Raw genomic sequence first — 27,323 nt, 5'->3', positions numbered from 1 at the left:
ACCCATCATTTGTAGGATTCTTAAAAGAAAAAGTTAAAGAGGCTCCTTGGTATTTTTGAAGACTTTGATAGCCAAGGTGTAGCTTATTCTCGAAGTAGGTGTGTTTTAACTTGATTAAACTCATTAAGTGATTTGTCAGCACTTAATCGCTGGCTCAACACCTTAATATGAAGGCCCTCTTAAGGTACATCGTTATTATGGTTTTTTTTTTATATTGATGAAGGGGAGAGTTGAAGACTACAGTGAGGTTTATGAAACCTGTATACAGGAAAGTTTAGGATTACTATCTTAGGAATTTATCACATGTTAGAGGAAACTCCCAGTAAAGATTAAAAAAATTATATAATAACAGGAAAAAGCTTGAAATGATAATAGGCATTTACGTGAAAATTTAGAAAGGCAAAAGGCTTGAGTATTCACAGTTTGTTAGGCATTGTGAAATTGACCCTTTTCATATAATCACACTGATTTTCTTTCTTATATAACATCTAGTTATCAACTGACTTTGGTCTGTCTGTAATTTGATATTTTTTTTTTTACACCTTTCCATAAAGCGCGCTTAATAAATGGCATAATTCTATGTGTTTAATGACATAAGCATAATTTCATGAAATGCGTACAGTGTGAACAATTTTATTAACTCCATCTACAGTATTCTAGTCGTGGCTAACTCCATTGAAAATTATTAATGCTCAACAGTTTGTACGAACTAGTTACACCATTTCTTTAGTAAAGTTGCTACCCAAGGGATTGTAGGGATATAATTGTTTTTTGACAATAAAACACATTTTGAGTAAAGATTCTAATACCTAAGGTTTGTTTGTGACAATTTTCAACCACTTGATGGCACAGAAGGAGTAAGACGATACTCTGCATGTGAAAGGGGTAGATTTCAACCAGTTTCAACCAGAGTCCCGTGTACTTTGTGTACTTTCTCCTTTTGTCTGCACCAAACACCCAACACATGATTAACACACGGACTATCAGGGTTACTGTCTTCCCTCATCCATCAGGGAGGAAGGGGGTAAATTCTGCTGCTAGGAGGGGTGAGGATGTGAAGAAATGTGTATTGTTGTAATACATTTTTTTCACATCGTCTCCCCTCCTAGTAGCAAACTCAACCAGTGTCTTATGTACTATTCATCCTTCCCTTTCTGTCTGGACCAAACATCCAACACATGATTAACACTCAGACTATCAGGGTTATGGTCTTCCCCCATACACCGGGGAGGAAAGGGTTAATTGTATTGAGTTAAACCTATGGATTGCGGCTCATGTTATTCACACCAGTGCTGCTAATCCTAGCCAGTGCTCTATTTATGGAAAATATTGGTATCACTTTCAACTCATTGTAAATACTGTACTATGTACTTGCGTTACTCGTATGTTGGATGGAATGTAATGTACCATGTAGCTTAACATTTAGATTTTTGCATACCTTACTATTAGACATCACAATGATAATAAAAACAAACAATTAATAAAATGACGAGGCAAAACAACACCCCCTTCCTTTTTTTTTGGGGGGGGGGGGGGAGGGGGTGTTGTTTTGCGTCGTTTTATTTATTTTGCGATGTCTACTAGTACGGTATGCAAAATCTAAATATTCAGCTACTTGGTTCATTACATCCCATCCAACATACGAGTCACACAAGTAAATACATGTATTAAACTTTTGGAATGGTTGATATTATCTTTAAAAGAGATGCAAATTGATTTGAATGTCATCAAGATTAAAAATATTGAAAAAGCAGGAAGGAAATCACTTGATATTTCTAGATAATACGAAACATAAACTGCAAAGTTATGGTTAGCCAAGATTGATGAAACCATACATGCTTTATCACTGAGATGCCAAGAAACGTGATTGGAATTATCGGTAATGTTTCAATGCACAACATTAAATTTCAGATAAAACTTCAGTCATGATATACAAAACAGGCCTCTTCCTCTCATCCTATACATGTACATGATATATAAATATCAAATGAATTAGATTTTGATTGGCATCTGATAAGCATGATTTATATCATGAAGAACTTCTGAAATTCTTTAGATAGCAAAGAATATTGGCTGCCAGCAAGAAGTCCATAAAGTTATGTATTGTCAATGGTGATAACAAGCTTTCTTGCAGGCAGCCGGCGATAATCAAAAGAGCCGAACAAGTTGTTTAGTTTGTATTTTTTCTGGATAGGGAAGAATACCTGTCATGAGACAACATGATTTTCTATTCTATTCATAGAGGAGTTTGACAACATATTTGACAGATCATGTTTCTACTTTGAAGAGCAGGGGCTCAGCTTCAGTTCTGCAAGTTTGTTGTTACCATATAAAAACAGTCAGTTTAGCCAAGTCTAAACGGTGTCATACCAGTAATCATATCTATATGTTGTATCATTATTTAAGAATGAATTATAATGTTTATCTATCTAGTTACTGTTATACTATTTTAGTTAAGATCTTGTCAGAATTTTAGTTTGAGGATAGTTCAATAGTAGATGTATGTAATTAATTAAGCTTGTAATATAATGTAAAGCGCATAGAGACATACCTTGTATAATGCACTATAGAAATATAATTTATTATTATTATTATTATATCATGAGATAGATGTTTTATATCAGGCTAGAGATTTGTAGAGCTGTGGCTTTAGTAGAGTACCCTTGTGCCCACTGGAACCAGGGATTCATGTATTAAAGTCTATGGAATAAGAGCCTTCAGTAGTCAATAGGTTAACTTATGAATGTAATGTTTACCATAGTATTTAATGAAAACTTGATGTAAGCTGGGCCTAAACAGGACCTCTACCTCTTTTTTTTCTTCTTCTGACAGACAAGTTTGAAGCCACATGATCCCTTGTAGAATAACCACATTATAGATTACAGAAGATTATGCATGAAAATAAACTTTTGTATTTCAACAGCCTCTTTGGTGACGTCTTGCCTTGTTTAATAAGGCCTCATTGATACAGACATCATGGCATTTTGGTGGTCAGCTGATCTTAAAAATGATATAAAAAGAAACACAGTTTTACGTGTACATGTATCTGGTGTGAATGGGGCCTATATGAAATGGGGAATATTGTTGGTACGAACTTGATCTTGCTGTGTCCATTCTTTGTAGAGATTGATGTAGACCGGTTTGCATTAATGGGGTGAATAACACAGTTAACAGTTTACTAGTAACACTGTCTTTAGCTAGTGTGAACAGTGTCTCATATTGTTCGTCCTTCCATGTTAGAAACTCCATTGAAACAGGCAAAATTGCATGAAAAGAATTGCGATATTTAGCTGGTGCGAAGAGGGTCTCAACCCAGTTATCATTCCTTGCTCGAGGCCTCTCAGATACAGACAGCATTGTAATGGTGGTTATAAACAGGCCTGATAATAGTATAGAAAGAAACGTTTTATTGAGCTGATGTGAAGAGGGTCTAATCCCTTGTTTGGGCCCCCTCCGATTCAGACAGCAATGCAATGGTGCCTTTTAACAGTTCTGAGATTGTCATCTGACTGACACTTGACAGCATGTCTATTCCTGGTTTTTTGAAAACCAGATTTCCAGCCATGGCTTTTCATCAGCTATTATGCTCTAGATTTCTGGATCTCCTGGAATTCATAGCACCTGCCTTGAAGGGATGTGTTGCCATGGAAACCAATCACTTCTCACCCCTGTCTGAGTCCAGAACTTAGCAGAGGATTTACATCAAACAAATATATATATATCTTGTAATCCCTGTGCGTAAAGGGAAACATTATGGATTTACGAGATTTACAACATCAAAGATTCAAGAGAACTGAGCTTACATGATATGTAGACATGTATGTTTCATGGTCACCATCATAATGTAGGAATGTACAATTTTTGAAAAGTTACACCCATTTCATATTTCATTATGACACAAATAAATGTTTCATTCATTTTCCCAGTTTCTATGTCCTGATTTCTGATAATCACTAATTCTGTTCGCACTAGCTTTCTTTGAAAGTTGTTTCTACTGATAATGAATATACAGGTGCAGAAGCTGAGAGTGACTTTAGTAGTTTAGCTCTGGAAAACTCAAAATGTGCTCTGGAAACTAAAATGAGAACCAACACTTAAGCCCCCCCCCCCCCTCCCCCTGAACGAATGTCTATTTGACAGAGGTATCAAAAAGCTAAGAATATGGTTCGTTATCAATTTGGTTAATACGGTACAAAAATGAGACACTGTTTCGAGCTGTAATTTTAATGTAACGTTAATGAACTCCTTGTATTTATTATCTTAAATTGTTCTTGCTTTGCATCATTCAGTATTTCTGATTTTAGTCTTTATTTTCCCTCTTTTTTGTCCTTCTTCATTCTTTCTAGTTCTGGTGTTGGAGTCACAGGAATGGGAGTATGCTAATGAGGATGACGGCACCCTCTGACAGCATTATCGAAAACGAGTCTGAGAAGTGGTAAGCATCAGGGTTACATACTCTCCAACCATAATTTTTGTTCTGACCTGAACCTTTTTGCGACTTGTCAATGATGACTATTTATCATACATTTCAGATATTCTTAAAGTATTTCAGAGCCTACCACAAAAAAAAAGTAGAAAAATCCCGCAACCAGTAACTGTAGAACCAGAAGCATATATCTGCATGAAATTTCAGTGAGCATGAAACTGAAGTGAATTTTAGGAGCGGTCGAGATTGACAGAAGTTTCATGTTTCCAAAGTACAGTTAACTAGATGGATGCTTAATTGAATTTTAGCTAATTAATATATAATTCTATTACGGGAGAAGGACTGCTAATGCAGGGTCTAAGGTGCTGCCAACCTGATAAAGCTCCTGAAAATATCCATCCAAATTCATAAATAGAGTTTCGCGCGCTCCGATGGGACCATGGGGACCCAGCTATCACATGACTCATGAAGCCCTCAGCCAAAATTTCAGCTTTTTAGGGATAGGAGTGGAGTCAATGGGAGTTCACACAGAAATGTTAGACAGATTCTCCCGTAAGAATAGAAGCACTGGGGAGTCCGTGATGATAATTTTAGAAACAATAGTCTCTGGGACGTGCTTGCAACGGAACCTTGTTACAACTTTTAGGTTCTGTTTGATGACTAAATAAGCTGCAGATGATCGTATCTCTTAGTGAGAACATATCCACCGTGTCTGTGGTGATAACATATGCACCTTGCCTTTCAAAGAAATATTCTATCTAGGTGTGAAAAATTCACATCCCCTCACAGAAAACAGGCAGCCTCTTCAATTCTCTCCATGTGGCTGTAGGAGTCTTTAGAAGTCATAGAAACCTTTAAAAAAAAATGAATAAAGCCAGAAAAAATATTGGGCCAATACAAATCAAAGATCCAACATTGACTTCATATTGAAGTATTACACATTGGTTTCTAGATATTACTGTTAATCTTAAAACATGTCACAGCAATATGAAAGAAATATACATTTACACTGTTCATAAACATTTGACAAATTCTAATTTTTTAGAAAAGATCAACTGTATAAAATAGAAGTTTGATTTCACATAAGTCAAGATGCAGGAGCCCCGTCAATATGATGCAATATCAAATTGTTTTCTTCTATCATAAACATAACTTTTGAGGAGCGGACTTGAAAGAGAGTTTTGAAGGAGAGAGACAGAACTCTTGGGTGATTGACACTTGGAAATGATTGGAATATTCATGTAGTTATAACAAAAATGAGCACTTACACAATATGAACAGATTTGGTCTGCAAGAATTAAGTGGCCTTTGTTTCATGGTAACTTAGTTTGCAAATGCTTACTTTGTTTTATTTGTTATCATTGCTAGAAATCTATATTCAGATACAAAGGGGGAGAAATATTGCACATTGTGTCATCTGATGTATGATAGGTCTTTAGGGATATCCGTAAATTTGCAAACATCAAGTGACATGATTCAATTTTGCCATTTCCTATATGGTACCAAATCATATTATGCCCATGGATCTATTCCCCAACTCATTTAATCTCATGGCTTATGATTCACCTGTATAAAGAAATTATGTTAGAAATGTATGGAACACTTTTATCAAGACAGAAATATGATTTTACAAGAGTTACATGAAATGAGTAATACACAGATACCAGGGGTAATGCTAGAAGTACCCCCTTAATCCCCTATAAGTAGATTTAATGTGGTACAGAAATAGATAATGTGATTGTGTAGACCACTCTGATAAGATCTAGCAACAATGGACTGTCCCTAAATTGGTTTATATTTTTATTTGATATAAGGTAAACCTCACCTGCTCATTGCCAAGATATCATTAGTATTCTTTTTGCAACCGACCCCCTACTGCTTATCCTCTGCCCTCTCTCTCTCTCTCTCTCTCCCTCTCCCTCCCCCTTTTCTCTCTCACTCTCTCCCTCCCCTCTTTCTCCCCTCTTTCTCCTTTCTTACTCTCCTCTATCCCCTTTCTTTCTCTCTCTACCCCTAAACTCTCCTTTATCCCCCGTTCTCTCCCTCTTTCTCTCCTCTCTCCCTTTTCTCTCCTCTCTCCCCTTCCTTTATCTCTCTACCTCTAAACTCTCCTTTATACCCTCTTTCCCTCCCACTTTCTCTCCTCCTCTCTCCCATTTTCTCCTCTCCTCTCTTATATCTTCCTCTTATTTTTCATATTCCCCTTATCAATCCTCCACTCTCCACCCCTCTTCACTCACTCACTCACTCATCTTTCTCTCTCCCGATCCAGGTTTCTAGACAGCGTTATTCACATCCATCCCTCCAAGGTGCATCCAGACATCATAGACATCGGCAAAGAATGTCCCAGTATACAGGAACTACAGAGCGGTTACCTCAAGCTTCAGTCCATGTGCATGCCAGGTAGGTCAATGCAGCATTTCTCAATAGAGATATGGTGGAAACAATGAACAGCCACTTTGCATATAAGCAAACCTTGGAAGCGGAGAGGTTAGCTATTAAAGCGGACATTAAGAGCAGAGAGATTCACTAATAAGCAAACCTTGAAAGCAGAGAGGTTCGCTTATAAATGAAAAAAATATTTTCCAGTCTCTGGATGTTGTCTTGACTATGAGGATCCCGTGCTAGCATACTCCAAGAAGGGACGTACAAGTGCTAAGTAGCACAGTGCTTTCGTCTTCCTTGGGCAAGGCCTGATGTTTCACTGCAGAAAGGCACCGATGTTGCTTGCATTCTTAATGACAGTTTTGATGTGGTAGGTCCAGTTCAGGTTATTCTTGAGATGGATACCAAGATACGTTGCAGTCTCAGCTTTCCCAAGAACCTTCCCATTGATGTTTTAGGACCACTCAAGGAGGAGGCGTGATAGCTCAGTTAGTAGAGCAGTGGTCTGTAAATTCAGTGACCCTGGTTCTAAACCAAGTTGATGCACTAGTGCTCTTTGGTAAGGCATTAATCCTCATTACCAGGTCCCTCGGAGATGACCTAAAGCTGTCGGTCATATGGTTGTTTACTAACAAGCCTTCATGCTTTCTTAGCAGTCAGGTAAAATAACCTCCACTAAACCACGATAAACCAAACTCTTCTTTGGTACAAAAATGTGGTATGAAGAAAAAAGATCATCGTTCAGCACCAAAACAAATTGGATTACCTCGTTCCTAAATCCCTTACAAGTAAAAATGGGTGTTTTCAGAAATAGCCTCCAAGGAATGTGGCAGTTTTCCAGAATTCACTGCCAAGTTAGCAAGTCCCGTGTTGATTACATAACCAGGCTAATTGGCTGTCTTGGTTTTTAAAAGAATTTTTTTTTTCTTCAAACATGTGTAAAATTTAATCTTATCATGGCACTCTAATTTTGTCAGACTCCTCGTGGATTTCCCCTAAATTAAATTTTAACAAATGTATAAACCCTGACTGCCCATTTCATGCATTTTGCTGTTATGTTAGTCCCCATGACAAATCTATTTTTAAAGATTAAAAAAGGGAGTGTTTGGTATAGAAATATTTTTTTGCTTCTTATAATGTTAAACACCACTGCGCAACAAAATTGTAGCTTTTGCATTTTTGTTATTGTAGCTCGTCTAACAAATACCTGATGATACAAATGAGAAACTTAGGATGGTTCATTTTTTGCCTAAAAATGGCTTGTCATTCTACATATTTCTGTTGACAAATCTGTTAATCATTTTTATATGAAATGGCAATATTGAAAGGCTTAAACAATTTGGTTTTTCATTGTGAATAATTTAGAGAAATTTATTTTGTAACCTTTTTGGAGCAGTTTCTTTAATACAAAAACAATTAGTGAATAAAGGAATGGAATGATGAATAGATGCATCTATTTGAGATAAATACCATTACTACTGTAATGTCCTCCTTCCAAAATACCTGTATTCTCCCCATATATATTTTGTTTAAAACTACCCTGCACAGAATATGAGCATGGTAGACTGCTTTTTTATCAATTTGTGATAGAACCATTTAATTCTGCCAAGTCACTACCAAAAAACATACTCATAGAATGTTTGCCGTCATCAGAAGGGGGGGGGGGGGAGGGTCAGAGGGGTATGACTTTTTAATTCAATTTGGCAATCCTTCATGCATTGAAGGCAGTGTGATTCATGGCTCTGGGAATTCGAGCTCATTCTTAGTTTTCTGTTACAAAAAGTGACTTAACTCAGTCTCATTAGCACCATGCAGGAGTAGAAATCTCATGTTTCACGACTGTGGGTTTATAGACAGCCACCGATTCGGTTCTTGCTCAGACAGTTGCTTCAGACAGATAAATGTTGCATTTCGACCCTTTTGATTCAGAGGGTTATTAATAGTTCAACAAAATGACCACTGACTCAATGCTGTTGAACTTATACTTATGCCCGGTGGGGTCACTCCCCTGCAAAGAGTGACACGTATGACCGTTACCACCAATGCATATAACCCCCTTTTCCGGTCAATTTCAAGGACATTTTGTGAAACTTAACCCCCTTTTTTACGTCAAAACAAGGACAAAATCGGACTTTGGAATACCCCTATTTATAAGATTGTAAGGACACTTTCGCAAATTTACCCCTATTTTACCATATTTCAAGGACAAGACTCGGCTCTGAGAATTTTTCTTCCCGGTTTTCTCTTTTCCCTTCCCGGTTTTCTCTTTTCCCTTTTCCTGACCCCTATTTATCAATTTCGGGGGCACCTGTGCACCCCTATTTTCTTTATTTCGAGGAATATTTTGTCCGCGGACATTGCTTGAAATTGACCCCTTTTTCCGCGATTTTGGTAACGGTCATGCGGTCCGGAAGTCACATTGAGTGACCCCACCGGGTACTTATGACGGTTTCGTGAAACGATGCCCTGGGTATTTCTTTATGATGTGATATAATAACTAAGTTGTTGTCTTACATTACCCAAACACTTTATGCATGTGTACAGCTTTCAGGCCATGATATCTCTTTGTTTAGACTTTTCCTACTTGATTCATATTTAATTTTTTAAGTGGATTTGGCACCTCATAAATCCTATATGTTATGATTATTATTATATGTACACAATTAGGCTATGACGTATGAAGTTCACTGCAAAGGAAATTTGGATAAAAAGTAAAAACTATCTTCTATCCCTGATTTTTGAGGTTTTGATTTCATATTTTTGTATAATTTTTCAGAAAACATCAAAGACTTCTGGACGACAGACGAGAAGTGGTATTCAACGTTGGACAGTACCAAGTGGCTACAGACGATAGGGTAAGATAGTAAACAGTCAGTCTGCTTTAGCAACCACCTGTGTACAGAGACCATGTGTCTATAATGACCACATTTTTGTTTCTCTTTAAAAAATATGTGTTAGAGATTAAACCTGTATATAAAGACCACATTTTCCGTTTCTCCTTTAAAAAAATTGTGATAGAGGAAACTATTGTATAAAGACCACATTTTTGGTTTCCTTTGAAACACTGTTTTTCATTAAAAAAATATGTGATACAGTAGACTTTTGTATGAAGACCACATTTCCTGTTTTCTCCGGAAACACTGTTTCTCAGTTTTTAAATATTTGGTACAGTAGACCTTCTCTCGAAACGCTGATGCTCATTTAAAAAGCATGAGTTAGTGATTAAACCTGTACATAAAGACCACATTTTCTGTTTACCTCAAAACACTGTTCCTTATTTAAAAAACAAGTGTCAGAGTACATCGTCTTTAAAGTCCACATTTTCTGTTTCCTTTATAAAACACTGATTCTCATTGAATCTGTACACAAAGACCGCTTTTGTATCTCCCTTGGATGGTCTTTCTGTGCAGGTTCGACTGTACTTTGTCAAACTTTAATTTGTGACATGTTAACCCTTTCTGTGCCCTGGAGGGTTGCAAACAGTGTTCTGAATCAACTATCAAAATGCTTTCTATGAACTCATTTACCAGTATGTCACATGACGCTACAATGATAGATAAGCTTTAGTTTATGAGGGTAACTACTCGATGCCTCTTCCGAGAAATCTTAAGTTTGCTTTTTTTTAACAGCAAAGTACAGAGCTGCAAATCAAATCTTATGTCTCAAATCTCTATTTCATTATTAAATTTTGCTATAAATATCTTCTCTTGGAAAAGTCATGATGTACAGAGTTGTGTTTCTGCTTCAGGATTAAAATTAATAGCAACGACTTTCCTTAAACATATAGTGGAACATTCATATTCTTGTGTGGTATGTGCCAGCCACCACACAGAAGAGGTTAAGCTACTTGTCAAAATCAAAGGCATGTCGTGAACTTCCAAGAAAAGACATTTATAGCCAAATTTAATTATGAAATAGAGATTTGAGAATAGAGATTTGAGACAAAAGATTAGATTTGCAGCTCTGTACTTTGCCATCAGAAGAAAGCAAATATTAAAAGTCTTGCACTGCAAACTTAAGATTTCTCAGTAGAGGCATCAAGTAGTTGCCCTCATACACATAATTTCCAAAGCTCTTTGGAAACTCATAGAAATGTTATGTGATATGTGCTATACAAGAAACAAATATTATTGTTATTTTTATTACAACTTACGCTTATCGATCATTGTAGCTGCACATGACATATTTGTAAATGACTCTTTTGAAAGCGTGGTGACGCAGAGAATAGGGATATACATGTACATTCAGTCACCTGGGATGAAGAATGATATCAAATGTTTGCTCCTTTCTGAGGAATACATAATCACAGGGCAATTGTTTGAGTGAACTTTTTTATTGACTGTTTGGGGTGTCAGAAGTTTACACTGTACCAGGAGTACTAGAAATGGGTCATTTCCCCCTAACTTTCCTCTTATCCACATTTGATTAAGAAATTTATATTGTTTAAGTAGATGGTGTTTAAAGTCCATTGACATGTAACTACATGTCTCAGAGATATATAAAAATCAGTTGTTATGAGTACCAGTACTATCAATTCTGTTCATTCATGAAATTATCTTTCAAACATGGACCTTACCCCTCCCATTAATATTTCCTTATACATATTGGCATTATTTGTATTGTTCCTTTGTACTATGACTGGTGTACAGACAACTTAATTATCTCTGTCAATAATTACATGGAATTTGTCTAGAAATTTATCTAGAATATAAGTACATTTCTTTTCAAGTTCTTTGCTTACCTACATGTATAAACAGTTGGTCTTTATCTGGAAACTTTGATTTTGGGGTGTAATTATTTGTTTATGATTATCAAGAATTGAAGAAAGTATTCTTTCTGAAAAGCTGTGATTTTTTTTATCTGCACAGTCACTTTGTGTTTATCTCTTGTCTGATAGCTTCTAAATAGATGTCTGGTTACTTCTTGTTTTCTATGACGGACCTTGAACAATTTTTTTTACCATTCATTGTCCGTAGTCATCCTTTTGAGAAGACGAAAACAACCTTTTTCATGAAAACTTAAAGCATTTGCAACAACATAGCAAAATAATTATTACACTTTTCCTTTATTTATTGCACTGATAAGGGCTTTTGATTATCATCTGTATTACATACCTTTAATGTTAAGTACTGATGTTTAGGTGCTTTGCCCCTCTTTTGCCTGACTTTTATTCCCTTTTTGGTATCTTTTACCGTTTCTCTTGCTTTTTTTGTTTTGCTTTGTTTGTTTGTCTGTCTTCTTACTCTTCTCTTTCCAAAGTCTTTTGCTCCACAAGTTATATTCACCGTTTTCTTGATGATCTTTTCTACTTGTTTCTGCATATCTCTCCTGTCTGTCTCATTCTTTTCTGGCACTATTCCCTACGTTTCTGTCAATGATCCATGAGCTAAAATCTCTTTCTCGATGATCTGTGAATAAACCCCACAGAGGTGATGTCATTGGCTACTGTACCCCAAGTCAGTCACCCCATGAATCATAACGTCTTCCAAAGTACCATGATTTATAAGGTACGGGAGAAGGTGTGAGAGGCTATGAGGTATAATTTGCTGTTGGAGGAGAAGGGAGGGGTAAGAATAAGATATGAGATCATCTATAAAACACTTCCCTACTCAAAAATAGTCTGGATATATATAGCACTAAATACAAAATACTGCCTCAAAGCGCTTTACAGATGTTATTACCCCTGTCATCCGATTCATTCAGGCGCAATGTGCACCATCTCCACTCCCTGGGGAGTATTCCTACGTATGGTCACTGTGAGGGCATGATATGGAAATTACTAACACAAAGGCTTACATATACATAGACAACCTTCTTAAAGGGGGAGGGGTGATCTGACATTATGCTCTGGGTACAGTTGCTTCTGACTTTTTCCAGCAAAAGTATAGAGTTAGCCTGGGGGTTGCAATTGGGTTTAAGGTTAGGGTTAGTGTTATAGGTTTAGGGTTAGGGTTAGGTGTAGTGTTGGGTCCATTGTTGCAATTGAACTGAATTTGGCCATTGACAACGAAACAATTGTCGCAGGAGCATGTGTCGTACAACCAAACAGGGGAACATGGGAAATAATTTTAATCCAGAAGTACTTTATGTTTGTTCTTCAAAATAGATATACCCTTGAATTCAGTTCCTTATATACATGTAGATTGTTTACAGATGTGCTTGCAGAAAAACCCTCCTCCTGTAGTCCTTCCTTATGTGTTGCCTTTGATTCCCTTGTCTCTCTCTCTCTCTGATAATGAGGACAGCTTGAGCAGTTTAGAGCGTTGACATGCTCCATTAATCAGTCTAGGTGAAACGGGCGTATATCATTTCCTCTCATGCATGAGGCATAGCACCCAAGATAGGCTCTGCCAAACCTATTTAAGTTAGGTGTATGATTATGGAAAATGGAGGGCTAAAATTAGGACTTTTGTAATAGAAATATGATACCACTTTTATCTGAGGTATTGAATTGTAATGGAAAGTATTATTCAAGATTAATATGTGGATTTGAAAGATGAGTGTATCTTGAGATTTATTTTAAATACTTTAAAACAAAATGAAATAAAAACAAAGTGCAGATGTATTCATTGGACATAAAATTTGAAGTTGGGAATAGACTTGGTTCCCCGTCTACCTATGTAAATTTATCTTGCAAATCTACTTGGTTAAGTCATTACTTTCACAACAGACATGTAATAACCTAATACAGTTATAACAAAGGGTTTTGAAAAGGTAAATGTTAAAACATAAGATCGTCCCAGGGCTGAGGATATAGATGAAAGCTTGCATATCAATTTATACAGTTTTCATTCAAGAACACTGAATGTACCGGTATGCATTTCATAATTTGGAAAGAGAAGGAAACTGTTTACCTTTCTTTATTCACAATATTATATAATACCACCCCTCCCCCTCCCACTCCACTTTTTTCTTTGTAATCACCCATTTCTGAGCTTTAAATGATTTCATGTTCTGACTGTTTGTTCTCACGATGACTTGGCATCAAAACAACAACAATAACAACATCCCTGTCAGATAGTAAGTGGAATATTTTGCTGCATGGACTCAGCGCCCCTTTCTGGCTCTTCTTAATGTAATTGGTCTAGTCAATGGATTAAGTGTTTCCTGGCCTTCGAGTTTGACATTTAGATAAGCTGAGTTTGGGAAGGAAGCCTTCTCCCCCTGACTTCTGACAGCTCTCAAATTTATGATGTCTGTCTAGGCCTGTTTTCATCAGCTTGAGATTGCCAAATAACCCGCTATTTTAACTGTCCTGATCGCAAACTATCCAGCTAATTTGCGTCTTCATCAGCCTGCAGTTGCAGTCAGCGGGATATTTGGTCGAGATAATCATCCCGAGATATCTTTGGCTAGTTTGCAAAATATCCCGCTATTTGTCCGGTGCGCCTTCACCAGCCCGAAGACTCGCACCATGCGCGAAGGCCGAGCAAAATATCTTGAGTTTTGAGTTTTGAGGTCGAGTCTCGAGCTGATGAAGACGCGATTTGCAACTTTGGGCTTATTTCCCAAATCAGAAATAGCAGGCTATTTGGCAATCTTGAGCTGATGAAGACATACCTTTTGACTGCCTACTACAGGCACCATTTTAGTTCTGAGTAAATCAGATTTTAACCATGGTCTACCTTGTCCTGTTTATTTAAGTGTTTTTGTGGGGATTTTCAGAATATTTAATCTACCGGTACATGAATATGCACTTGATAATACTAGAATATTGGTATTTGACTCGTAGTATTAAAATTGAAGTAGAGTTACTTGATGGAATCCAATATTTAATTATTTGTATACTTTCAACACATTAGGACAGCTTAGCTTAATAATTTAGGGTAATGGTTACATTTTTAGGCACCTTGAGCATCCCGTGGGTGAGTTCGGTATGTGGGAAATATAAGTGTACCTGGTAGCTGTTTTGTTATTTTTTATTGAAAAGGAGTTTTGAAGTGCTTTGTATTCTATTATTGAAATATCTTCTGTAATATAAAGCTACAGAGCGGACATTTATGATGTCACAGTCTCTGTCAATGTATATGTATGCTTGGACATGAACATACAGTCAACAAAATTATGTTTACCCTGACCAAGTTTTTTAATTGGACATGAACATACAGTCAACAAAATTATGTTTACCCTGACCAAGTTTTTTAATTGGACATGAACATACAGTCAACAAAATTATGTTTACCCTGACCAAGTTTTTTAATCGTATGTGAAAGTATGTGAAAAGTTGATTTGTCCCCAATTATGTTTTTGAGAATGTGACATATAAAAGCTTACATCTACCGGTAAAAGTATTCAACAAAGTCCCTAATTCAACCAGTCCACCTTACAAAAACAACAACATTGAACTTACAAGGAGTATAAATAATTCAGTTTTTAACTGTAGATATAAGCAGAATCTTAAGTGATAAGGGTTCCATAAAGATGCTGAAAATGATTGATAGGTGTCTGTTTCATAGGATGGATGGGAACCTCTGAAGCCCCCCTGCCTGTGGTTGTTTGTACAGGGTCTAGTCACTTGATTAACTTCATTTCCACATCTTCTTTCAAATATTCAAAACAAAGTCGAATTCTAGCCATAGATTGGAGGAAGAACTGTTTGTAAATTAGTGAAGAAAGGAAGCTATCAATTGCAGACATCGTTGCATCAAACCTTGTTTTAATGATTGAAAGAATTACCTAACTGGCTGTCTTCCTTTCTGTAATACCTGTCATACTTTGTTTTACATGCTTGATTGTCTCCAGCGACAGTTCCATGACGTTTTGTTTGTGCATCATTTAGACATGATGCAATAAATTGGCAACAAAAATAAAAGAAATGGCCACAGAATAAGAAGTGAAGATGGTGTTTTAATGATTGATAGAATTACCTAGCTGGCTGTCTTCTTGTGACACTTTGTTTACATGCTTGATTGCCTTCAGAGACAGTTCCATGACATGTGTGCGTCATTTAGACATGATGCAATTAATTGGCAACAAAAATAAAAGGAGAAAAAGGCCACAGAATAAGAAGTGGAGATGATGTTTTAATGATTGATAGAATTACTTAGCTGGCTGTCTTCTTGTGACACTTTGTTTACATGCTTGATTGCTTCTAGCAAAATGAAGATATTTTAATAAGGGAGTTTACAGATAGCACATGGTACAAATGACCCCAAATATCCACAGATCTTTTACTCAGAGAGAAGTTCCACTTTGAGCATATTAGAATAATAACTGCCAATGTCCTAGATGTGCTTCATGAATACCTTTTGTTTGCCCTCTTGAAAAGAATACTTCCACCTGCGTATCTTAGAATGTACCGTTGGTGCATAAATGAATAATGTTACATAACTTTCATGAGCGCATATCCAATATTCATCTCTGTGGGTTTTACCTTTTTGGTACAAATGACCTATATCTGCCCATGCGCAGATTGTATCTGTAAACTCCCTTCTTTGAGATAGATGGGAAGTGGAGATGAATCTGCATGCAACAAAGACTCCTATTAAACGGTAAACCAAACATGGGCATCTGTGTGTCATGAAATACAGAAATGTGCAGCTTTAAAGGTATTACAAAGTTTTGGTAAATTTTGAAAATTGGGTGGATAGTGATTCTTTACAATATTGATATATTTGGATGCCCCTATGGATGTATTATAAGCACCAACAAATTTAGCGTCTAAAACACTTCTGCTTTCGAGAAAAATTGAATATAAAAATTTACCGGTGCTCCCGGTAAATTTTGATAAATTTATAATAGCGTCTACGGCCATACGATGGTAGTTGCGACCATGAAAATCTCAGAATATGCAGTTGTGATATTTATATTCCAAACGGTAATAGCAAATCGGTCGATTTTAGTCAAATAACATTGTTTGATAGCTAAATTAATATATTGACCTTGAGAGGGCACTATACAACATAAAGAGTTTATCATTTACAATTTCATCACTTTAGACTCGATTTCAACTGGGACAACGATCACTGAATATTGTAGGATCGCATATGCTTCCAATATGTTCATTTGAACCAAATTCATGACCCCATACCAAAACTTTGTATTACCTTTAAAAGTGCTACCGGTAGTCTATTTTGCCACCATGATTTTTTTTTTGGCAGTTTACCAATACCAGATCGTTTGCAAACAGGGCCTTTTATAGTCATAATGACATTCTGAGCAAGGAAGTTTGAGTCAATATTATAATTCATTGAATACAACGAACAGAACGTGAAAACCCCTTTCTTTGGGGGTATTTCATATCTTGCATATTTATTCAGAAAATCCCCAGTGAAAGATCGCACCAATGATTCCAAGTTTTTTTAGAGGAATTTGTATACCCCATTCCATACCTGAGTGGTACTTGTTTACTTGTGATTAACATTAGTATGTGCACCTGTAACTTTGATTTTGGGGTGATGTTGACATTTGCCAAATGATTGATTATTAATAATAATAATAATAAAACATGAGATTTGTAAGGCGGGAAATCCACTTGACAATCAAGTGCTCAAGGTGCAACTATTAAGAACTTTTATATGAATGAGAAATATGTAGTTGTTTTTCACGTCCCAGTAGTTTGTCAGTTTTATGAGCTCATTTCAGGTCCGGAAGTTTCAAAGTTTACAAGGCCATCAGAAACATTTAAAAATAATGTACAGTACTGCATAGTAGGAAAATAGGTCACAAATTCTCAGAAATATATTTTCAAGATTTATCTATTATCAAAGATCAAGTAGTAATTGTAAGTTAGGTAGCAGTTCATTCATTCATTCATTTGCCTGTTTTACAGAAAAGTCCTATTGCATCATCCAAAATACAAATTTAGAAAGAAGGCAAATTCCAACAAAACTGCTTAATTATAATGCTTAAAGAAATTAACACAGGATGTGTTAAAATAAAGGGGTAATGAAAAGGAAAAATGTAATTTACAAATGCAGATTCAACAAGGTAATTTGAGTTTTTTATTATTTTATTTTTTCTCTTCAAATCCTAAACAAAAAAACTATACATCCTGATGATATCAACTCATATCAGAGAAATCTAATAGTTTTTGGATGCTGTTAAAAAAATGAAGAGCATTAATATCCAATCTTAAAACTTCATAATGTTGCCATTCTGGTGAAAAAAACCCCTGATTTTCTCTCCTCTTCTCTAAGCGATATCCTGCAATGTATTGTACTCCTTTCGCTGATCTTCAAATCCCTTTGACACGTGCCATAAACACAGGAAATAAATACCTAGATGACTGTTTGTAATTGATCCTTGCATGATTCCTCAAAATATTTGCTGAGTGGAAGTTGTCAATGTTTTGAAATTCAGTTTGTTCATGAGGAAGATGTGAGCCCCAATGTTCGCATTGTAATTACCCAGTTCCTGTTGTTAACACATCTGTTGAGTGCACACTGTAGTGACATATATTCAGCTAATGGCTTTTTATTTGGAAAAAAATCTATTGGTTTGATATTTAAAGGGATGCTGTGTATGTGATAGACGGTCACTGCAATGATTTTCAAATCAAATGATACTTTGTCTTAATATATCAATTGACCATGGGTTCAGCTTGTAATTATTAAACTTTACAATGTCTCAACAACCAGACACAAGGTCATTGTAAATTTTGTGCAAGAATGAGTAAATAGTTTACATCTGTGATTTCTTGTTCTCTCCTTCTTGTCCCATTGTTTTGTTGATCTCTTCCATCAACCCATTTCCTTTTTTCCTTTTTTTTGTTTTTGTTTTTGTTTACCTTGGAACATTAGTTTGCATATGTACTGTTGCTCTGTCACTGAAGCCTCTGTCAGGTGTATCAGTGAAAAAAGGTTTCACACATGAAATAAGTATTCATAAAAAATGGAAAGATGAATATAGGTGCATCGTTAAAGGTGTGTTCTCAAATATTAAGAATTCTAAAGGGTAATCCATCTTTTGGAGTACTTGAATTGTTTGGAAACAGAAAATTCAGAGACAGCAGATTTTGTTTTAAAACCTAGAGAGAAAGTCTCTTCTTATCTTCTTATTTCTATTGCATTTTATTGATTCCTCTCCATCTTCAATTTTGTTTTAATTCTACAGAACATGCCTCAGTCTAGCTAAGGAAGCAGCTGACAGAATCTACATTGCAGAGAAGACCGTCATCATTAAAGGTATATATAACAAAACTGTTGTCCTTTTAATAGCAGATTAGATTTAGATTTTCATATCTAATACATTCATGTGCCCTTTGTACAATCATGCTTATTTACATAGATTATACAGTCTGTGACCTGTTTTCAACTAAAATTCAAACCCAATGCTTAAGCTTTTGATAAAACCCATGTTTAACCAAGGAGGTTAATAGTCATGGATCAATGTTTTCCTTTGTTCAATACAATCTTAGACCCACCCTCGGCTTTAACTGAATTTTTAGAAAACCTTTGTAAACATAAGGTGCTTATTCTAAATTATAACCTGCTGTTTGTGCCGGAAGCCAGAAGAGATCTTTAATCTTATCTTTAAGTGTAAAACCATGTTTGTATCAGAAATTTGTTTGTATGTACATGGCATCTGACTGGGCGTGCCGTTTTATCAACAGTTTTTAATTGTACATTTGATTATTTGTGGAGATGCATTTGCTTAATGGGAGTGTTGGTGTCTCATAACTGGGAGGTCTCAGATTGGAGACCAAGTTGATGCGCTAGTGCCCTTTGGCAAGGCATAGCCAGTCCTCGTTATCAAGTCCCCTGGAGAGGATTTAAAGCTGTCCCAGGTCCCCTGGTTGCTTACTTACAAGCATACACATGCATTATTAGCAGTTGGTAAGACAAGCAAACCATCAAGTACTGCAGGGAAAGATTTACTAACCCTACCTCCACCTTACTGGGTGCTTTTTTACACCAACAGTTTTGTTGTACATTGTTATTAGTACTACATTTGCAGAAGATAATCTTTTTTTTTAACATAGAAATTGTTAAGGTACACAAAGATTGTCCTCATCAAGGGCATATATCTTTATATCTTTACACAAACATATGAAAGGATATTACTATTGGAGAAACTTATTGTGTCAAGCATTCAGAGACGTATTTAGCATAGAAAATTATTTTTGTGTACATTATAGTCCGATCTGTCCTTAATCTCAAGAACCAGACTTCTTTTAATAGGCAGAATCACGATCCGGGTAAAGGCTTGGAATAAATTTATTTTGAAATATGATCCCCAGCAAAGTGGGCTTCTACGTCAGTGGGGCAGGAATGGTGATTGAAATGTGGAAGCAAGACGGAAAAGGAAATGGAATTGAAATCCTGTTTACACTCAACATGTAGATGATATGTATGAAAAATACTTTTAGATTTCCTTTGAGTACTTCTTTTCACTAGCTGTTGAAAGCGTTATTAAAAATGCAGGTCTTGCAACAGGGGTGGTTGTTCGACATTTATTGGTCTTATTTCATTAAAAAAATGGCCGCTTTATGAGGCCAACGGACATAAAATTTATCTGGACTAACCGATAGAATTTGTAATCTCACATTTGCATCCATGTAGATACTGTATTTAACATTAAGAGCATAACAATTATTTGTAGTCGTATATTCCTAAGTTGTTGTTGTTGTTTTCAACTACTGTTAAGAACAGAAAAGGTACAATAATTTACATATTATCTGGGCTTCAAAGGCAAATTTCCCTAATTGTAAATTGTATCAGGATCAAACACCAAGCCAACAGGTGCTTAGATTTTACCGGTACAATAAAACCTGACAGAGGTATCCATTATTCCATAATCGAGAATTGGGAACCATCTTATCCTTTTTTAATTCATTTTTATTTGCAGGAAGGTTTAAAAAACTTATAGATGAAATTTAGGGCAATATTTTTCTTCAGAAGGTCCCAATTTGTATCCTCCCCATATCCAATGTTTTCATATAATTAGTTGTAAAATATGAAGCCTGATTGTACTTCCTTGTACCAGTACTTTGAAAGAAGATAGATATATCCCTTCTAAATGGGAGGGGAGAGGGGGAGGGCGGGGGGGGGGGGGGGGGGGGGGAAGAGACAGCTTAATACATTTGTTTGTCCCATGGGACAGGTTACTTATGTAAAGATGAAATGAGTAACCTTTCCTCAAAACAGGACACAATCTTACAGATGCATTATTTGTTAGAATTGTGGCAAAATGATTAACCAACAATTAAGTCTATGCAACATGTACTTATAAGAAGAAGAGTGAAAGAGAGATACCTCTTTATATTATTGAAAGGGAGTGGCACTCTAAACACTTTTCCCCTAGGAAGGGTAATTATTACTAGATGAAATGCAGGGTAAGAATCTCCCTATTAAAGGATTAAGGTCACTCTTCATCCTATCATGGTCAAAACTCCTCTAGAATTTCCTGTCCCCTCTCGATATATTCCCTCTTTTCTCTCTCCTTCCTGTCAACCATGCCCTCGCCTCGGGAGTTGAGCTTCATGAGGTATGTCCTCATCAGCTCGAGATTGCCAAATAGCCCGCTATCCCGAAGTTACAAATCGCGTCTTCATCAGCTCGAGACTCGACTTCAAAACTTCAAACTCGAGCTCTGGAAATTAGCTCAAGATATTTTCCTCAGCGTTTGCGCTAGTGCGAGTCTTCGGGCTGGTGAAGACGCACCGGACAGATAGCGGGATATTTTGCAAACTAGCCCAAGATATCTTGGGATGATCATCTCGACCAAATATCCCGCTAATTGCAACTTAGGGCTGATGAAGACCCACATTGACTGGATAATTTGCGATCGGGATAGTTGAAATAGCGGGATATTTGGCAATCTCGAGCTGATGAAGACAGACCTAAAAAGGGTCCCAGGAGAGGTCGGAATGCCCTCAGGCAAGGTTTGCAAGCCATGGATAAAATGGTTTAGGTATTCCTTATTTAAACTGATTGAAGACTTATTCTTAGATAAAGTGCGATGAAACCAATTGATAAATATGCCAGCATGGTTATTCTACTTTAATTAAGGTCTGGGGACTGAAAATGTTTAACTGTAATGAATACTAATACCATATCAGTTTAATGCAGTTTAATTATCTGATTATGTTTAATAGCCTAATGGATTTCTATTTCCGCCAACATTTTGATTCTCCTTTATGAATTAAGATATTTACTATCCTACCTGGTGCCAATTAGAAACAAACAACCAATAATGAGAAAACAAAGCACACCAAATAACAATAAAATCCGACAAAGATACACTTTGAAAAAGAGGACTATTGGTAATGTCTTTTATGGCAAGACATCAATCTACATTTGCCACATTCCACCCAGATGAGGTAAATGGGTACCTGGCAGGAATTAATTCCTTGAAATGCTAGAGCGCCTTAATAGCAGCCGTGTTAAAGCCGAGGTATATAATTGTGAAGCGCCAGGTCAGGAGTGTCAAGTCAGACAGACAAGAACCCACTATTATTATTCTTGATATTGTTCGTATTAATATTTTTTTTCTCTCTGTTTTCTACTTGATTCCACCATGTACAGAATCACAGGGTAGAGATTACTCGTGTGTAGTGGCAAGCCTCTCCCAGATCATGCTAGACAGTCACTACCGCAGTCAGCTGGGCTTCCAGAGCCTGTTACAGAAGGAATGGATAGTAGCTGGTCACCCGTTCCTTGACCGCTGTGGACACTGTGTCCCCAGCAGCGGAACAGAGGTAGGATTGCAGGATACCCAACTCATTACACTGTACTGTCAATTTTATATCCCAGTCACTCTGACAAACCCAACAAGAGATTAACTATAGACCAAAAAAAGATGATCAATTTCACTTTCTTTTGCGGAACTGTCACCCATTAGACCCGGACTGATACCTGACAAGCCCCCAACATGTTGTAGATGAAGGACCTTTCAAGCTTATTCAAAAGACCAGATATACCTAAACAATTGTCATCAACCCAAACTGCTAAAAGGCTCATAACGCAGATAATAGACATGTGTCCATGTATAACTGACAGTAAACGGACACCATCCTCAATGGTTGAGATTATGATGATGTGCAGTCATTTCATGGTCAATTTGGTAGTTTGGGGATTAAGAGGGTTTATTACCTAAGAGGTGAGAGGAGCGCTAACTATACATCACTCATGACCATATAGTCTTGTGTGCTGTAATTCATATATATTTTGATTAAAAAGTGTGTAGTGCAATAGCTTTTATTGCCATTGAAACACATTCTTTAGTTGCTTTTAAATTATTATGAATAAGTTGCTTTTAAGATTTAAAAAATGCTGGTAGAATCTGCATGTATGATTTGTTCAGACTCCATTTGATACTAGAATGACATTAAAGAGCTCTTTTTCTAACCTTTCTTCATCTTTCATTATTTTCTTTACCAGTCCCCGATCTTCCTGCTATTCCTTGACTGTGTCCACCAGCTGATAGAGCAGTTCCCATCGGCCTTTGAGTTCACGGACACCTTCCTGATAGCCCTCTGGGACAGCATGCACTCAGGCATCTTTGGTACATTCCTGTTCAACAGCGAGCGCCATCGGATGAGGACCTGCGTCAGTAGCAGCAAGGGCCAGTACCAGACCACCCAGCTGGCCACTGTATGGGCCTGGACGCTACAGTTCACCAAAGACGACCAGGCGCTCTTCACCAACCCTCTCTACATTGCCAAGTCTGAGCTCAAGTACAACGACCTCTTGGACGACGAGCCCGACTATAGGCAGGGATGCAACGCCGGTATCTACCGCAGCATCCGCAGGTTGAACAATGGCAAGTCGTACATCGGCTCCGACTTCAAGGAGATGGACAGCTGGACATTCAATGGCGGGAAGAGAAGGAAGAACCCTAATGTGAACGGTGCCAATTCTGCGAGTAGTGTGTTTGCTAATTGCGAGGAGGAGATCATCATACCGTTACTGCAGACGCCGACGATCACCTTATGGAATCATTGTTACCTGCGGTGGGTGCCGAGTGTCCACACGGTGGGAGGGGGAAGTCCCGCAATCTACCAGCAACAATGTCGGCTGGTGGATGAGATACAGCAACTCAGAGAGACCCTGGAGAACCTGAAGGTCTCCAAGGAATCCGTAGCCGCGCCTCCTACGAAGCCCAAGCGAAAGAGCAGGTTATTTTTCACCTCTCAAGATGACTTGAAACGGAACCATGAGGCGCTCACCTCCGCCTTCCCCTACTCCATCAGCGATCTGGAGTTTCTAGGTGGGGATCGAAGGTCCTTTTTGGCCACACCCCTTGCAAGGTTTCTAGGAGGACAGAGTTTGTTAGAGCAGGAGGGGGGTGGTGAGATACCAGAGAGCGACGCGGAGACCGTAGAGGAACTTGAAATGTGATTGCATAGTCGCAGAATTCATTTTGAACTAGGAGACTGACAGTGACTATTGATGGAACACTGCATTTGCCTCAGAGAAAGTTTGACTTTGATGTCAATCACTATTGTGTATCTCTGTGAAACTTTAACTTGCCACACCAAGTTTCTCTGGGAATCATCACAACCTTTCCTGTGATATTTCCCTTCCTGTACACACTCAACATCACTAGAACTATTTCATTCTGATTTGTAAAGATCTCATTTTCATCATTCAGTTCTTCCAGTCAAAATCATTGAGGCCGTAAAGTAATAAGTGATAGAGAGTGTCCTCTTGCATTTTGATATCTCAGTGTAATTGAAGATCACCTAGATGTTAGTCTAGACTAGATTAACTGTAAATATCATTCTAATAGGAGTGCAATAACGAAGGAAATGATAGTAGGCATTTAATGTATGATTGGTGTATTTATCTAGATATGTTTTATATTTCTCATAATGTACAAAACTACTTAATTTGCTAATCTCACTCTCTCTGAAATGAAGGTTTGTCACTGTGATTTAAGTGTCAAGTATGACTTTTTTGATACAACTAGTAGGTATATATTATCCTCTTTAACTTAGTACTGTTTTATGTTCAACAGGGAGAGTATATCTTTCATGAGAAAAGATATTACTTTTCATTTTATTATGTTCTTTTTAATAATTTTGTTGGGTTTTTACTTTAAAATCACAAATGACTTCAGAACAACTACAATTGTTTATGAAGTGTCACTGAACTGAACACCACAAGAGCCTGTCATAGAATCCACCCTCAGATGACATACATGTACACATGTCACAACATGTTTTTAATGCCCTATAAAGTTTGTCTTAAAAAAAAAGCAGCACACTTCACAATCTGATCAAGACGAAGCCATGGATATAATACATGATTGAGCCTTGTTCTAAAAGATCTTCACATTTAGGTCTGGACTCGCCGTCTCGGGGGTACTGGTATTCTCACAAAATGAGAATTACAACCTTAGAGCATCTAACGTTATTTTATTGGGGAGGAAAGAAAGTGGAGAGGTGGTAGACTGGTGTTTTGATTCAATTACAATTTTGCAGCCATTAGGGTATTTTGCCTGTAAAAGCCAGAAAGGTGAGGGTGTTGATTCAAGGCATTAACCCCCTGACTACTGAATTCTCTAATTCCCATATGCTTAATACAGGGACCAGCCAGTTCCTGTAGGCAATGGGTTAACTCTTGTGTTAAAAGTTTGCGCTAATGCCTTTCTGGCTCTTGTCAAATGTTTTCTTTGAAACATCAAGGCATACCCTACCCTAAGAGTGGGATTGACCATATTGTGAAGATGAAATATGAGCTCCTAATAAGGCTCTCTGATGTTTTGTGTCTGACAGAACAAATGAACCATGGTCATCTTTTTAAAATCAGTTTGTAGCCTTGGTGCTTCATCCTGGATCCTTTTTTTTTTTTTTATAGTATTTCTTATTTGAATGCAGCACGGCAAGGGAATAGTGATCTTAGTTCTGACATAGATCTGAATCTCTATTGATGTTTTTCTGTATTCATGTGCTCATCTCTTCCAAGCTGGAGAAAATTTCATTTTTATGTAATGAGTCTTGAATAAGTTTTAAAGCGGCATATTCTGAAATTTAGTAAACAACCGGTTACAGCTTCATCTACCACTAATGCTCAATACGACTACGATTAGGGACAAATGAAAGAAGATAGATTCTATGTGGAGTTAACATCATAATCATTGTGAAAGGAAAGATCTTTTCATGCCATTCTGTTGCAACGGGGGGAATCTAAACCTGACGCTTGCACAACATGTTCAATTTGCTGTGAGCAGCTGTACCTTTTATATACAATGAATTAAGATCCAAACAGGAACTTGGCGAAACATTTTCTGCTTGGTGCTTGCACCTGGCTATTTAACATGTACAATACATTTAGTGAATTAGGTCAACCATACAGTCTATTGTATGAAATTTGGTTGTTGAATAGTGATTGTGTATTGCAGGGGATAGTTTATTATAATCCCCCCATTTAATACTCTGCTATCGATATCAGATAATAACAGGACTATCTGACACCTTTGGTCTTTGACCACCCTAACAACGTCATGATTATAATGTCCCATCTGCCTTTCTTAAAGGGGACCCGAACAAGCAATTAAATTATTTTTAAAGGTTCATAGTAGTGGATTTTCATGGGGATTTTGACACCACTTGATTCTTTACCCAATTACAGGTGTTTGTCAATCACCTAAAGTGGACTTCACTTTACGACCAGTAGGTCTGGTGTAATGCACTATGCCCTTGCCTACCGCCATGAGGAATTCTCAACATGAATATTAAATTTTCCTCATCCTTCAGATAGGAAGGTGTGTTGGGGTATTTTCTGATGGGACCATGGGTTTGCTGCTTCAGATACCTTTGCACACACAGACACATTAAATGGGAATTCAACTTAATCTGGTGTCAGCGAATTATGATGCAATACACATGGACACCGACTACTGTGTAGCTTTAAAGTATCTATTCAAAATTGGTTTAATACACAACATCTGTATAAGTATTATTCATAAAATATTAATTTGTAATGCGATATATTAAAATCTGTTTTGCATATAGGATAGGGCTTTTCATTTACAGGTCACTGCATGCAAATAATAGGCTAATGTTATTGGAAAAAACAAGGTTAAATAACATTAATCAAATACAAAAATTACACATGTGAAAAACAAATATTTAAGGACTAACCATGTTAACTTTTATTTCTGGTAATTTTGTCCGTTCTTGAAAACTATGCTTTTCATAGAGTTTATTTAGCATCTATGAGTAAACACAAAGTCTACGCAAATACAGGAAATCAGTTAAGGGATCAAAGGTGAGAATTTTTTTGCGGGAAAGTAAACTCTTGTTTGCGAAGTTCACCGATATTTATCAGATTTCTGAGCAATTGTTTACTGACATACAGATACTGTATGCTTTTTTGTTGGATAATGTATGAGTATAACTGTGAATCCTAGACACAATAGTAAGAATAGCATTTATGAGAAACATCATTTGAAAAAAATACCTACGCAAATAGAGATTAATTCACTAGAGATCGATTGAAGCCCCGAAAGATTACCGGTACTTAAAGTGTGTACATAGTAGAAGTGTTCAATTATTTGGGGATCAAATAAAGCAGAGCCGTACACTAACTTTTTTCTTCTTTACAAGAGGTTAAGGTTGAATTTT

At 36.9% G+C, this 27,323-nt stretch overlaps 1 protein-coding gene across 1 annotated transcript in view; it reads left to right on the top strand.

Annotated features, from left to right (window-relative positions):
• LOC576021 (myotubularin-related protein 10-like) overlaps nucleotides 1–26,152 on the top strand; it is a 38,772-nt gene extending 12,620 nt beyond the window's left edge. The window contains exons 3-8 of the mRNA XM_030976452.1: nucleotides 4,347–4,435; nucleotides 6,699–6,829; nucleotides 9,588–9,666; nucleotides 18,866–18,936; nucleotides 22,279–22,451; nucleotides 23,134–26,152. Coding sequence (XP_030832312.1) covers nucleotides 4,347–4,435; nucleotides 6,699–6,829; nucleotides 9,588–9,666; nucleotides 18,866–18,936; nucleotides 22,279–22,451; nucleotides 23,134–24,093 — 1,503 coding nt within the window. The 3' untranslated portion in view covers nucleotides 24,094–26,152. The remainder of the gene's footprint in view (nucleotides 1–4,346; nucleotides 4,436–6,698; nucleotides 6,830–9,587; nucleotides 9,667–18,865; nucleotides 18,937–22,278; nucleotides 22,452–23,133) is intronic.
• Nucleotides 26,153–27,323: the final 1,171 nt, after the last annotated feature.

The sequence above is a fragment of the Strongylocentrotus purpuratus genome, unplaced genomic scaffold, assembly GCF_000002235.5.
Source record: "Strongylocentrotus purpuratus isolate Spur 01 unplaced genomic scaffold, Spur_5.0 spur5_scaffold_9, whole genome shotgun sequence".
Lineage (NCBI taxonomy): Eukaryota > Metazoa > Echinodermata > Echinoidea > Camarodonta > Strongylocentrotidae > Strongylocentrotus > Strongylocentrotus purpuratus.
This window is presented reverse-complemented; position numbering and strand designations above follow the sequence as displayed.